Source organism: Pipistrellus hanaki, assembly GCF_964339955.1.
Source record: "Pipistrellus hanaki genome assembly, chromosome: 6".
In the NCBI taxonomy this organism is placed as follows: domain Eukaryota; kingdom Metazoa; phylum Chordata; class Mammalia; order Chiroptera; family Vespertilionidae; genus Pipistrellus; species Pipistrellus hanaki.
The window spans coordinates 23,961,657-23,977,787 of NC_140508.1; the positions used below are offsets into that span (position 1 = coordinate 23,961,657).

General features: G+C 40.7%; 1 protein-coding gene across 1 annotated transcript in view; it reads right to left on the minus strand.

Annotated features, from left to right (window-relative positions):
• Nucleotides 1-10,677, minus strand: part of SPTLC3 (serine palmitoyltransferase long chain base subunit 3) — a 124,574-nt gene extending 113,897 nt beyond the window's left edge. Inside the window, exon 1 of the mRNA XM_084889031.1 lies at nt 10,275-10,677. Coding sequence (XP_084745157.1) covers nt 10,275-10,388 — 114 coding nt within the window. The 5' untranslated portion in view covers nt 10,389-10,677. The remainder of the gene's footprint in view (nt 1-10,274) is intronic.
• Between the last annotated feature and the right edge of the window lie 5,454 nt (nt 10,678-16,131).

A 16,131-nucleotide genomic window follows, 5' to 3' on the forward strand; every position in this document is an offset into this window, starting at 1 on the left:
CAAAGAAGAGAGAGAGAGAGAGAGAGAGAGAGAGAGAAAGAAACATCAGTGATGAGGAAGAATCGTTGATCAGCTGCCTCCTGCATGCCCCACACTGGGGATTGCGCCCACAATCTAGGTATATGCCCTAACCAGGAATAAACCATGACCTCCTGGTTCAAAGGCCGACACTCAACCACTGAGACCGGCTACACATAACTATTCTTGCTTCTCTCCCCAGTCCTTCCTGCCTGCCACCCTATAAAAGCACACACCTTTATGAGCAGCCAAAGAACGTATAACCTTATTTATCTTTTGTTTGCCTTTCAAAACAGAATGTGTCCATAAAGAAATAATGTTTACCTGACTGTATACAAATTGCTGAAATTTATTGCTTTCATGGAAGATAGAACATCATTTTATTTTCTATTAAGAAGCTTTTGCTCCTTGGAAAACCAAGCATCCTATTTCCAAACAACCTAATCGCATAACAATTTATTTCTTGGCTTCCAAAAAAATCTGAAAATATTCATAGTCATATTATAATTAGCAGATTAATTTTTCTTATCATGTGGCACATAATGAAGAAAAAAAGTAACTTCTCCCAGAGCAAGACTAATCTTGACTAGTTTTTATTTATACTTCTGAATCAACCAGTTTAGAGGATCCAGGCATTCTTTTTTTTTTTTCCCCTCCCAATATATTTATTGATTTCAGAGCAGAAGGGAGAATTAAGGACATAGAAACATCAGTGATGCTAGAGAATCATTGGTTGGCCACCTTCTGCATGTCCCCTACTGAGGATCAAGCCTGCAACGCAGGCATGTGCCCTAGGCTGGAATCAAACCTGGGACCCTTCAGTGCACAGGCTGACGCTCTATCCACTAAGCCAAGCTGGCTAGGGCCCAGACATTCTTTTAAGCCATCGTAGTTTAAGCCATACACTTAACAACAACAACAACAACAACAACAACAACAAAACCCCCCGATGTTTATGACCTATTCATTTCAGTCTTTGAATCATTTTCTCAGGTCAACATGTATAGTACTTCTATCTGTTTCTGTTTACAGGTACCTGATTCAGTAGTCTTGCTAAGAACTGACCATGGAACACATAGCCCCTTATGGAAAATGCCAGTCTCTTTTGCATAAACCAACAAACCAATTCATGAGGTACATCAGTTGTGGATTTTTCCCAGGTATCCCAAGTTATTTGCAAGTGTTGGCAAAACATGTTAGTGCCAAGGGCTCCTATATTTGTTTTTAGTTCTAGGATGTGAAGGGAGTGTTGTATGAAGGTGCTAGAAACTGGCGGTGGACAGAGGTGTGTCTCGCCCTGGATTGTCCATTTTGAGATCTTGGAAAAGTGATGGCACCTATTTGAGTATCACTGCCCATTAATTTCTCTGACAAGTTGTCCTAAGATATACAAAAAAAGGGAGCTCTGTACATATGACTTTTATTTTGGGAAATAAAAAAGATGATGCCTTTAGATCTTACATGAAACAAATGCAATTTTGTGATATCAATTTTGAAATTAAGACCAAAGAATTTACAACAGCAGATACTATGCAGAGTCTTCAAATATGTGGTCCCTGGCTATTTGCTTTATGGGCTTGGAGGTTCCCAAAAAACTTCAGCTTCTCAGAAAGGGCCTTGGTCTGGGTGACAAGAGACTAAGGGAGTATCCCAGCGGTGTGACTTTGAACGTAGTCACTTAGCTTTGCTGAGCTTTATTTCTCCATGTGTAAGAAGACTGGATAGAGCAGAATTGTAAGGACTTCTAAACCAAGTTCCCTACTGCTAGCTGGATTACACTAAAAACCAAAAAGGAAAATAGCTCTTGATCTTTTAGAATTAAATGTGTACAACAGGAAAACTCTAGTGAGTTAGCCTTCCCCTGAGTCATTTCTTTACCTCACTTGATGTTAATTTGCATAGTATTTGATTCTTTTGCCAGAAATTAAACTATTAAACTCTCCAATATTAAATGAACAGTTTTATAATATCTTTCTGCAATCAAAACTATATTATGAAGTGCTTCCTAATAAGAACAATCAAAAGGTAGTATAGGTAAAAATTCATTGAATGGTATACTTCAGATTTGTGCATTTCATTAGATGTAAATTTTTCCTCAAAAGAAGAAAAAAGAAATTTTAAACAAAATTGAAGTCTAATTAATGATATGCATATGGAAAAGTTTAGGAGTAAAGAGTATTGATTCTACAACTTTCTTTGAAATGCATAAATTCTATGAATTGATAAATGGAGAAAGGGATAGATAGATGGATAGACATGAGATAAAACAAATATAATAAAATATAGAATTTAGAAGGTAGTTATATGAGTACTCATTTAGAACTCATTTAATTCTTCTGTAAATTTGCAAATATTCACAATAAGAAGTTTGAGGAGAGACTCTTCCCACTGAGAAGGGGGTTGGTCTATTCCCCTTGAATCTGATGGGATTGTTTTTGACAGCTTCAACCTATAAAGTAAGGTGACAATGAAGCTATCCTCTGAGGCCAGGTTATAAAAGGCTTTGGGACTTCTTCATTTACTATAAAACTCTCTTCAAGTCCTCCCTTGTAGAGAGGACTCATGTGGAAATTTAATCCACAGTTCCAGCTTGTTCTGTTCTTCAGCCATCTCAGTCTGGGTGACAGGTATGGGAATGAGGAAGCCACCTTGGAGGCAAATCTTCCTAACCCAGCTATTCCAGACTCATGTCACTGAGAAATCCTAGCCAGGGCCCAAGATATCATGGGAATAGGAAGGAACAGTCCCCACTGTGTCTCTTTCTAAACTTCTGACCAGCAGAATCCATGAGCATAATAAAATGATTGTTGTTCAATGCCACTGTGTGTTGTGATGGCTTGTGATGCATTGATATATAACTGGGGCAGAGGGAGATGAGGCTCCTGCAGCAATTCAGGTGAGAGAGCATGGTGGGTGAGATAGAGTGGTTGCTGTGGGTAAGGTGGGTAATAGATTCTGGATACAATGTGAAGGCAGGATCATGGATTTGCTGACTAAATGTAAAATGAAACAGAAAAGTCATGAATGATGCTCAAGTTTTTGGTTTGAGCCACTGAAAGGATAGAGTTGTCATTTACTGAGATGAGGTAACTGTAAGGGAATAAGAGATAGTGAGTAGTTATTGGGAGCTATAAAGTTGGACATATAAAATTAGAGATGTCACATATACGTAGAGAGATGAGACAAGATCAGATGATCATGGTAGATATGCAGTTAGAAAAGAATAAAGATACAAGGACTAAGCCTTAGGTCACTCTATTATTTAAAAGTCAAGGAAAAGAGGAGGTACCAGAAATCAAAACTGCGAAGGAATAGCTAGTGAAATGGAAGTGTCATATTCTGAAATCCAAGAGAAGAAAGTACTTTAAGGAAAAGGGAGTGATTATCTGTGTCAAATTCCGCTGACAGGTCAAGTAAAATGAGAACTGAAAAGCCATCATTGAATGAGAAGAGTCAAGGGTTTAAGACTGTAATTTATTGAGTACCTGTTATATGCCAGGCATTGTACTGTATGCTATTATAATAGTGGAGAACGAGATGGCTGCAGAATAATCTTAATAGATAACAGTTGTCATTTGTTAAATATCTACTCTATACTTGATAGTTATTAGGACCCCTACATATGCTATCTCATTTCATATTCACCATTGCCTTGTTAGATATGGATCAGAGACATAAGGTTACCTGTTCACTGTGACACAGCTAGTAAGGGGCAGAGCTGGATCTCAAACCTAGTTATATATGAATTCAAAGTGAGTGGTTCTTCCTAATATCATTCTTCCTTAAGTGGTTCCCTGGGAAATCCTGAGTGGTTCTGGGGTTGGAAAGAAATATCTTTCTGGGAGTTCATTTTTACTTAGGAGTTTTAAGGGAGGACATAATATTAATTTTATAAGAAAAAATATAAATGTATTATAAAGTAGAATGCAAAATTCTAATATAACTGTTTTTGCATTTTAATTTCTTTATTGATTGAGGCATTACATATTTGTCCTCATCACCCCATTACCTTCCCAAACCCCCCCACTCATGCCCTCACCCCCCTATTGTCTGTGGTTAGGCTTATATACATGCATACAAGTCCTTTGGTTGATCTCTTTCCCTTACCCTCACTTTCCCCTACTTCCCCTTCTAATACAAAATTTTAAATAAATGAATGACACTTATTGCACATATTGCTTGAGGCACTTTGGTTTCTTTGTGGTTTTCTCTTGTTGGTAAATCAATTTATGAATATCTTCCCATCTCCTCTGGAGAGGTTGACTTGCTGGTTTTTCTAGTTAGGTTGTGAGAGCAGATGTAGCCTAATTAATGAAGGCATTCCACAGCTGAGGCTCTTAACCAGGGGATCTGAGAAACTCAGGGAATATATGAACTCTCTACATGGAAAATTTTATGATTATGAACCCATTCATTTTTCCATAAAAAGTATCCTTCAGCTGAAACTGGTTTGGCTGAGTGGATAGAGCATTGGTCTGCAGACTGAAAGGTCCCAGGTTCGATTCCGGTCAAGAGCATGTACCTTGGTTGCCGGCACATCCCCAGTAGGGAGTGTGCAAGAGGCAGCTGATCAATGATTCTCTCTCATCGATGTTTCTAACTCTCTATCCCTCTCTCTTCCTCTCTGTAAAAAATTAATTTTATATATATATATATTTTTCTTTTTTTTTTTTAAGTATCCTTCAGCTTCTCAAAGGATCCTTGACTTTAAATGGGTAAGGCCCACTTGACAAAGAACAATCAAGTATAACTTGACAGACTAATTATGATTTGCACACAGCCTTTTCCTTGGGCAACTTTGAAGGCCGTCATACGGTATATAGAGAGCAACAGTGGTGACCAAGCTTTGTGATGCATTGTCTAACAAAAGATTTCTGTGTCACTTCCTGTGAAGTCTGAGAGATGAAGTTTGATTAATAAAATATTGTCAGTTCTATGACATTTTAATGAACACTTTGGTACTTAATATTTAAAATAGGGGTTAGTCAGGGGGATCTAGTATTTGAAATCAGTTATAATTGTTCCTCAAACTTGCACATTCCAGGATCAAGGGTTAATATAACAACTCAGGGAAAGGAACATATATTTTTATATTATCTACTAGAGGCCCATTACATGAAATTTGTGCACTAGGGGAAGCGGGGGGAGGAGGGGTAGGTCTCCTCAGCCCAGTCTGTGCACTCTCACAGTCTGGAGCCCTGTGATCAATCATCCCAAAGACATAGGTTCCGCCCACCCAACCAGGGCTCTGTGATGGATAGCTGCAGGGTAGCCTACAGAGGGAGGCCTGCCCACCTGCTGCATCCTACCAGCAAGTGGGCAGGGCCTCCCTCTGCAGAGGGATCATGGGTTGATGGCTGGGCCCCCAACCTATCGCATTGCACCCGCCTTGGCTGGCCTGGTGCCAGTGGGTGTCATACATGGTCATCTGGATGGTCATTCGGATGTTCATTCTGTTGTTCACCATTGGGTCAATTTGCATAATAATTATGCTTTTATTATTATAGATTGTTTTTCCAAAGTATGAAGTAAATCTAAATTAAGAAGAGCCAAATTTCTGGAACCATTCTTCTTAAATGTGTACGAGAAAACAGCACTCTATTTATGACCTCTTATTTTTCTCACTCTATTTATCTATAGTTCAAAGATTACAGATTTGTGGCTGGAAGCAATATTTCCTTGAAATCCACATTATTTGAATTTTTAAAGGTTAGATGCCAATATTTAAAACCGAGGAGATTCTCTCTGCCTCCCACCTCATTTGGATTTGCAACTTCTTTTGAAAATCCTAAGATCTGTCAACACGGGACTTGTTCTGCTTCTTGGAGACAAAGAGCTTTGTTAGGTGAATACATTCTTACCACTTCCTACTGCTCCATACCAGACCCTGCCACCCTCAGTCTCTGCTGTAATCAAATGGTCTTCAATGTGACAAAAGTAATGAGTAGAGCAGGATTCAGATGGTACTGTGATGGATGGATAAAAGAGAGCTATTTTTAATTCTTCTCTGAGTTGTGCGTATAGGTGTTTTGTTTTTTCTATCCCACCCCCAAATGTTTCACCTAAATTTTGAATTATCTGGCCAATGTCTTGGTTTCTAATAGGTTGGCAGCAGCTCCTTCACACATTAATTTACAGGTTGGATATTTTAGAATTATGGTAAAACTATATTAGTTCAGACCAATTGGGACAAAGGTGACAACACTTAGTAGAAAAATTATATTCAGTGTATGTCAAAATAAATGTAATAAATTCCTTGCAAGTATTTAGGTTGACATCAATCCACCTCTAACAGTGTTTCCAAGGAAGGTTTTTTTTAAAAGAAATTTTAGTAAATAGATAACATTAACTTATAATTGATAAATATTAAATATAATTAACACATGTATTTTAATTAAGAAAACTTCTTCACCTTAAGACACACTTTCCTGAGATAGCTATTTATTCATAGGTAGTAAATTGCAGGTTGCCACAGGTTGAATAATTACACTTCAGATTTGGCATCATTCAGATGATTGCACTTTTGCATTAGTAATATTTGAGTTTATTGTATTTGGCTAAACCAATCAGTCCTTAAGCCAAAACACAAAATAAACTGAAAGCAAATAGATGGCCACAAAAAAACTCTATCCTCAAAATGTAAATGCCAGCACTAAAAATGGATATGATTCAGAGAAACATAAAACCACATGATCTCACTCATCTGTGGAATATAATGAACAACATAAACCAATGAATACAAATAGATCCAAAGACAGAGAATCATTGAACTGTCAAATCTCAGAGGGAAGGCAGGGGGTTAGGGGGTTAAAAATCAGCCAAAGGACTTGTATGCACACATATAAGCATTACCAATAGACATAGTCATTAGGGGGGTGAGGGCATGTGCTGGGGGTAGGGGTGGGAGTAGCTTGAGAGAGGTCAATGGAGGGAAAAATAATATTGTAATAGCTATGTATGGGCCAAGGAGGTTCCTTAAAATATTGGGGAGACCACTTGGTAAAGTATATGATTGTCTAACCATTATGTTGTGCATCTGAAACTAATACGGAGTAATACTGTATAATGGGGGGGAAAGATGGAAAGTTGTATGTTATGTTCTTCATCATAACAAAAAACAAAAATGCACACAAATTGTGAAGGAAAATAGATAGATGGATAGATAGATAAATAGATAGATAAAATGGATATGATGAGATTGCAGAATTAATTTTCTAGGTATTTAAAAACAAGAATATTCATATGTTCATTTATTTATTGCTGCTTAACAAACCACTGCCACACTTAAAACAGCAATCATTTATTTGCTCAGGAATCTGTAATATGAGCAGGACTCAGCAGGGACAACTTATCTATATATTCCATGAGGTATCAATTGGAGCTGATAGATCCCAGGCTGGAGGATCCATTTCCAAGATAGCTCACGTATACAGTTTACAAATTGGTGCTGCATCACAGCTAGTGGTACAGCAAGGATACTTGGGTTCTCTCTACTTGAGTTTCTCCTCTGGGCTACTTGGGCTTCCTTCAAACATGGTGGCTAGGTTTTAAAAGTGAATGTTTTGAAAGGATTGGATTCAAGCGAACAGGATTCTTTTAACGTTAGTCTCAGAAGTCCCCAGATAATGCCTTCTATCACATTCTATCGGACAAGTAAGGCATTAGGTCCAACCCACACTGAAGGGGAGTACAATAGATTTTACCTTTCAATGGAAAACATATCAAATCATTTGCAAGTATCATTTACCTCCAGCATTGCATATCTAAGATATTCCTATTACTAGGAAATGCTGCACTAAGTGAAATGCCTATTCAGGGTGACCATATACTGTGGAAGAATGCTTCTGAAAGGCAGATTACCTGGAGAGCTCCATCTGGGGCTCAGTATAAATCCATATGATTCAGGGTTACATGGCATTGGTTTTCTTTAACTTGGAGTTTTTTAAAGTAAAGAATGGGTGGTGGCCTGTACATGAATGCAGTGTGTATTTGGCTGTGTGTGAATATTCTAATGTGCTGTGAATGGACAATGTTGCATATTAAAGGCTCTGGTATGTGACAGTTTGGTGTCATTCGCATTAATAAGCTCAAATTTTCATTAATAACAGTAAAACACCCACGCAAAACAAACACAATACCTTTAACTCACACTTTCTCTGCCCTTTAGGGCTGAGTTTAATTCACCCCTTCTCTGTGGAAGTAGGTATGAATCTCACTCTTACTAACATCTTGTATTTAGAGAAGCAGCATGGACTAAGAAATACCAACTTGGGTTTTAGCATTGGGAAAACCAGGTTTCCAAACTGATTTTATGCTTCTGCTGATGACACTGGTTAACTTACTAAAGCTTTGTTTCCTCACCCTTAAAATTGGTCTCAATAATTGTATCTACCCTGTAGGAATGTGTGAGATAATGAATGCAAAGTAGTTAGAATGTCTGGCACTTAGAAAGAATGCAGTACATGTTAGAGATTATACAATACATAATTATTATTTTCTTGGTTACTTCCCAAGGTTTTTCACTAGAGGCCAATGTGTTAGGAGTTAGAGCATGGTATTCTTGATTATTTGTGGTCACAATGAAAGCATTATCTCTTTTCTTTTCTCAAATGTTATTGGAATATGTTATAATCAACCTTAAAATAGGGGTTTTAGGCCTTTTGTGGGATGTGCATACTACCATAGGGTCCTGATACCAAAAAGAAGTTGGAGGGGAGAGATCAAGGGGAGAAAAAGAGACATATGTAATACTTTAAACAATAAAGAATTTAAATTAAAAAAAAAAAAAAAAGAAGTTGGGCGAAAGTGGATGGTTTGGAGTATATGCTCCAGTTTTCTTATAGATAGGTGATCTTGGGAAGCTATGTTCTCAGGGCCTCAATTTCCTCCTCTATACAGACATAGCTAATAGTATTCATATAACAGTATTGTTATGAGAATACACTGAGGCAAAAGGAACTGGCACGAAGCAGCTGCCAACAATGCTGTTGACTAGCACTCATTCTCATCTGGGATAGGCTAGGCCCAAGGCTTTCATTAGACTCTAGTTCTAAGGCTGGGGTGTCGCCTTTTGTAAAGAGGGGACCACAGCATATTCACATACAGCCATGCTCCAGAGCACGCCCCCACCTCATCACCCCTTCACCTCTTCCAACCGTACGCACAGATTTCAGTGGTGGCCTGGCTCCCAGCAAGCCCAACCTGTCCTGTGATCTTACGACAGTCTGACCTTTCCCCTGGGTGGATGCTGGCTCCCCGGGGATGGATGAGTGATAAAGAACTGCACAGGTTCCCTGCCCAGATTCTCATTTCCCAACAGTGAAGCTACCTGTCTGGCTATTTTACTTTGGAGGCAAGATGAGCTCATCCCTACTCCTCCTCAGAGCATGAGGCAGGACAGCATGTGGGAAGAGGGGAACTGCCTTTTTACAAGTACCTCACAGCCCCCCCCCCCCTTTGAATAAGCTGACAATATTTCTCTATTTTCTTCTTTCCTCCTCTGCAGTTTAGTCCCATCAAACATTGTATTACATCAAGAGCCAAAATATGTTTCAAATGGGAAAACAAAAGGCTGTTTGGTTCCCTGTGCCGCATGTAACAATAAGCCACACTCTCTGAAGTGTCTTCCAAAGGAATGCTGTGCCGGCAAGTTGCAAAGAAAGACTCTGGCCCCAAATCAAACTGTAAGCCGTGACAATGAACCACTAAATATCATAAATACCGGTAATTCCTCTTTCACCGGAGAGTAAGCTGGGCTAAAGGTACTGCGTGGTGGACCGGGAGCATTTCTGGTGTACTGGGGAAAATGCCCATCTATACCACCTCATCTCGGCAACTTTTAGTTTACTTCCACTACCTCAATTAAAAAAAAAAATGTTTTCTGAAGCCTGGTGAATGTAGCCTGTCATGATTTCCTGGTGGACTGAAATTTAGTTGCAAGTTTGAGGCTTCACAAGTCTGCCCCTGAAATGTGTGAGAGAAAAAAGAAGTCTAGTAGGTATGTTTGTATTTTCAGGCTTTCAATTGCTCTTGGGACTATGTATGTCCTCTCCTGCCTAGAGAAGAAATTCTCTCCTTACCCCACACCTAAGCTGTTCCATAGCCAAACACTTGAAATTAGCTGAAGGGCAGAATCAAAACACCTAACACTTCTTAAGAGGGACTCTCAGTTAGGACGTCTTCAAACAGCAAACAGCCTTACAGAGAAATAGTCACATGTCCTGGCCATTCTGAGCCGGGCAAGGATCCCCTCTTACCTGGACTTCCTTCACGAGGCCATTCTTCATGCAGTTTCCATTCTGTGAGCCGTCCTGTTTCTTGTGACTGTAAAGATTCCCATTGCAGACGGCGCCTCCTCCAGAATTGGCCATTTGTGGCAAAGGATGGAAGCCAGCGGGTTTTCCTCCGGGGGTTCTTGGCAAGCTTCAGGGTCGAAGTTGGAGAGGGGATGGCATACAGCACGTCGGGCTGAGCCTTGGGAGGAATCCTACCAATCAGGCTTTTCCAGAAGAAGAGCAACAGTCTCTTTGGGGCAGATGTTTGAAACTAAAAGCATACGGGATACTTTCCCACTCCTCAACTCCGAACGGGCTTCCCCTGCCACTAACTAGCTCCTGAAACTGCAGAGGCCATTGCCCACGTTGGCTCCTCTTGTGGACTGAGGAAATCAGGAGACTGCAAAACCAAGTGGCAAACTGCGAGGGGGCGGGCTGGGAGGAGGAAATCTTTTAAAGACACACACACACACACCACTCACGTGGAGTCTTCTGCCTGTATACAATCACTTCTGAATGGAGGTCTTTCCCCCACTTTCCCGCTGGCATCTAATTACATTTTTGTTTTTAGTTGTAAATCAAGTTCAAAGTCAACATTTCTTTTTGCTGTAAAATAAGACTCAGGGATTGCCAGGAGCTGGAGGAAGAGAGAATAGGAAGTTACCAGTTACTGGGCACAGAGTTTGAGCTGGAGACAGAAAGAGTTTTGGCAATAGATGGTGGTTTTGGTTGCATAGCAATGTGAATGTATTTACTTAATGCCACTGAACTGTACACTTTAAAATAGTTAAAATGGTAAATTTTATGCGATGCCTATTTTACCATAATAAAAAAATGGCACACACAAAAAAATCAGAACTCACCTAATGTTAAAACCAATGATATAATGAAAGGTACTAAGTCATGTTTGGTGTTTTTTGTTTTGTTTTTTTGCCATTTTTTTTTTTTTTTTATCATGGCTGCATTACCTTTACCATGTGGCCTTAGAGAGATCATTTTCCCCCTCTTTCTGCCTCATTTTCTCCACCTATAAAATGAGATAAAACATTTCTGCAGGCTAATGCCTGGTGGGGTAGTAGGAAAAGAAAACACTAGTTTGGCTTTGTTATGGACACGGGTGTTGTGAGGCAGATGGAGTCCCTAACACTTCTGGTTTACTTATTAACTCTTAATCTCTCAATGCATCATCGGTCACAGAGCTCTGTGCTCTTCTATCAAGTGGCATTGCAGAGATATGGTATGTTGGATGATGTTAATCATTTAAAGCCTGGTAAGTCCTTCCAAGCCCACTTGCATGGTTCTCCTGAATCAAGGCTGCTTCTCCTCCTCTTCCTCCTCCTCCTACTCCTCCTCCTCCTCCTCCTCCTCTTCCACCTCCTCCTCCTCCTCCTTATTCCTCCTCTCCAGCGTGTTTATTGGTTTTTATTTATTTTTAAAAATATATATTTTATTGATTTTTTACAGAGAGGAAGGGAGAGGGATAGAGAGCTAGAAATATCGATGAGAGAGAAACATCAACCAGCTGCCTCCTGCACATCCCCACCCGGGATGTGCCTGCTACCAATGTACATGCCCTTGACAGGAATCGAACCTGGGACCTTTCAGTCCACAGACTGATGCTCTACCACTGAGACAAATCTTTTTCGGCTGTTTATTGGTTTTTAGAAAGAAAGAGAAAGGGAGAGGGAGTGAGAGAGTGACACATAGATAGACTGCCTCCTGCATGCCCCTTATCAGGAATCAAGTCTGTAGCCTGGGCATGCGCCCTGATGAGGAATCAAACTGGCACCTTTTCCGTGTGCAGGTGCATGAGAGGACACCCACCCAAGCAAGCCACACTGGCCAGGGCCTGAATCAAGGTTTCTTCACCATCAGACACTTAGCATAGAAACCAATTTATTGGGTCAATGAACCAAAACAGAGAAAACAAAAACAAAAGGACAGGAATGGCCCCTGTTGTCAAAGCCTGGTTTCCTGGTCCTCAGCTTTGGATAGCGTCAGCTTCCCCTACAGGAAGAGGTGGCTGATGGAGGTGGTGATCATTCTTTTCCTAACTATGATTTGCATTTGAGGGGTGCTGTGTTTTCCATCCCTTGGAGAGCTGAAGGAATAAGAATTTGAGCCAAATCATGAGATGTAGTTAATACCAAGTGAATTCCCTTTGTGTCTCAAGCTCAGAATTTTTATTGCATCTCTTCTAACCATTGTCATCAGAGCAGAACTACTTTTTTTGGTCTTTCTCTTCCATGGCCATTGCACTGAGAGTTGGGAGCTAAACCTGTGTTGTTGGCTTCTTTTCTCGCAGATTTATGCAAAAGAGAGATGAAAGGGTAGGAGAGGGCACTGATAATGTTAGACTGGCTGGAGTCTCAGCTTACTTAGGAAGACAAGTTGAAGACAGTTATTTTGCCTGAGCTCTACTGACCTGTAGAAAAAAAAATTAAATAAGAATTTTGAGATAAAACTAAATACTGAACATTAGATGTTTCTAGTCTCTTCTTTTTATTTTCTTCTTTTTCTCTCCCATCTTCTGATATTCCTTTTTGTCTTACTTTCCCTCTGCCTGTTCTTTCCTTCTTTATTTTATTTTTATAAAGAGATAAAAAACATACACAGAAAAAACATCTCAAAAAAACACTTTTTTTTCTTCTAATTCCAATTTGTCAAGGTTAGATTGAGAAGGAAAATAGTGGGGCAACGTTGGTGCTTGCAGCCTGGTTCAGTATCTAATTAAACAGTAATCTTATAAACCCCATTCTAACTGACTTGGGCAGAGCTGCAAAGCCCACCCCGAGGGACCTATCACAAGGGGAAAAATAAATATATTTATTTATTATATATATTTATAATATATTTATATATTCTATACATAATCTCCCCATATTGTCAGTTCAGGCTTTGGATTGTTATGCCCAGACTTCGTGATCCCCCAAGGACCACCAGGGAGCCAAGTCCGATGCAATAAACAAAAGAGCCTTCACCATGCTAGCATGGGCCCTTCCCACCAACGCCGGCAGCATGGCGGAAGAGAGCGAATTTCTCCCAGTCCAGGGGTTTTGAGGGCTAGGGATAACTCCGCCCTGCGGGGTGGAGTCGGGAGCTCATCCTTGCCCCGCCCTGCCCTCTCATTCCCCCCTTGTCTAATGTGCCTAGTCAAATCATTGACTCAGCCTACTTCCTTTCAGCATAAACAACAAATACAGTTAACAAGACTCTTAGTACCACAGTTCCCATCAGTATTGTCCTCACTGAAGTCCAGTTCCCCTCCTGCAGGTATCAGTTCTCCTCCTGGCCTGTAGTTGCCAGGATCCAGGCCATGCAGGAGCTGGGAGTCATGTAGTCAGGTCTGGGTGCCATTTACTTCAATAGCAGTAGGCGTGCTCAGGATAACAGTGCAGCATCCCTTTGAGTCCTTGGGCAGTGAATTTCTTTATCCACATTGAGTTCCGGGGCTACAGGGTCTGCGGTGGGCACTGGCAGTGCATCTGGAACAAGCAAACTGCAGAGCCTGTAAGGACTTGAGCAAGAAAATGGTTACCATACATGATCCCCTCCCAAAAAGGGGAAACTTGTCCCAGTAAGGGGTATACCTGGCCCTCAAGAGGGCAAAGGACAGGGGGTTGGTCCAATTTTCACCGATTTTAAGACACATTTAGTTAAACCCCCTTCCTCCCGAGTCGCCCTACCTGTCCTAAGGCTATTGCCATACTCTGAGATACCTTAGCTACCAAGGTGGGGCTGTTATCTGACAGTGGGGTATACCTCAACCTAATCTGAAGTGTCTATAAAAACTAGACCTTAATGCTGGTGGTTTAATCTCTGAAATCCACCTACCAATGCTCTCCTGGGGAGGTTCCCTGGGACCTGAATTCCCAGGGGGGATCCCCTTACCTTGCTTAGCATTTACCTGTGCACAGACAGTACTTCTAGCAACTTTGCCTCACAGAAGTTCAGAAGTTGGTGACACTTAACCTGGTGTCACCGGGCAACTCTGACCTAGAGCCTCTGGGACCAATAGTCTTGTCATCTGGAGGGTCCATCAACCATCTGGTCCTTCAGTGGCTTGCTTCTGTTCAGCCAATTCCTTCTGGCTGCAGTTGGTAACCCTCTTTCCTCTGTGGATGGCACAGTGTCTCCATCAAAGGGCCTGGATTAAGGCCAAAAGTTCTGGAACTGTGCCCAAATGGTGTGGTCCAAGGTGACTACCACTGCCCTTGCATATCAGGTCCCATCCTGAGCGTAACTGCTCCCATTCGTGAACAGTACCTTGTCGTTTGTTATCTCTGTGCAGTCATGAATGGGTTCTCTCATCATTATCTGGAAGCAGGCCGGCAGGGTTGATGGCCAGTCTTATATCTCCTTCACCAGCAATGCTGTGGTGGCCACTGCCTGGGAGAACGCTGGCCACCCTGCTGCCACAGGGTCTAGTCTCTTAGACAGATAGGCAACAGGTCTCTTCCAGGGACCTAGAGTCTGAGTGAGAACTCCCTTTGGCAATGTTTCTTACCTCACTCACGTAGAGGTGGAAGAGCTCTGCGTCGTCCGGCAAGGCTAGGGCAGCTGCTGAGATGAGAGCCTTCTTTAGCTCCTCAAAGATCCATTGTTCCACTTTGGACCAGTTCAACAGCTGCATTCCCCCAGTACGTGTTCCTTCCGAGGACCACAGTCCTTCTTGATGTCCAAGGAAAACAGGCAGTTTGTCCGGTGGCTTTCTGGGCTGATGTACGGGTCCTATTGGCTCTCTCAAGATTAAATAGGGTGCCCCAATGCCCATCAGGAAACTAACAGGCTTGCCTCGCCTAGCTAACTTGCCAGGACATAATCTTTATAATTTTTATAAAAATTTTATCTTCCAAAAATACATAACTATGCCTCAAGTTTTAAAGAAAAGGCAAGGGAGGAGGGAGCAGGTCCAGTACCTGTTCCCAGGCTCCCAGCCTCTTGAAACTCAAAATGCCACATTTTTCCTACAGATACAGATCTATCTGCATTTCTAAGCCCCCTCTACTCCCCCCCCCCCCCCCCCCCCCCCCCGCAGAACATCGGTGAAAATTGTCCAAGCAGTCGCAGGGGGTTAAATTATACAAATAATTGTTTTCACATTGTTTTAACACAATTCTAAATAAATTATAAACCTTTGTGATGAAGTCTACTTAAATCTATAAAGTAGATACACATGACTGAAAGTAAAAATGATTCCCAAAGTTTAAACAAAATACAAGATGCAGGTACAAGCCCAAATTCAACAACAATGGCATGTGAGAAAAGCAAAACAAAACAAATCAAATATAAAAGTTTCATGTTACATTAAACATTACTTCAGAAAAACTGACTTAAAATAATTTTTTAAGTGTAAGCATTACATACTTTTTCATCTGACAAATGAGAATAAATTAACCCTTGAGATCTTTGATCATTACTGCTTATTCTTAACACATATAATATAGTTTAGTCTGCCATATTCTAGGCATTTAGTTACTGCAATTAATTTTTCCTAATTCAATTTATACTTTGAGCTTTTAAAGCTGGCAAGTCAAATATAACATTACAGTTCTAACACATCCTGCTCATTTAGGGTAAAGTTTCAGCAATAGATCTAATCATATAGGTTTTTTTTCAGATCTCAAAATTTTTTTTCTGAAGTTCAAACAAAGCACTGAATAATCTCTTTGTAGGAGAGCTAATAGTCTTGTGCTCTCTGGCCTCCCCTAGACCTCTCCACACCAGAGGCAGTTTACTAGGATTTAAGACAATGTCAGGAAATCATAGGTCAATCACAATTCATACTTAAGTAGCTATTTGACTCTGCTTAGTTGATACTAATGACAAGGAAGAGGAA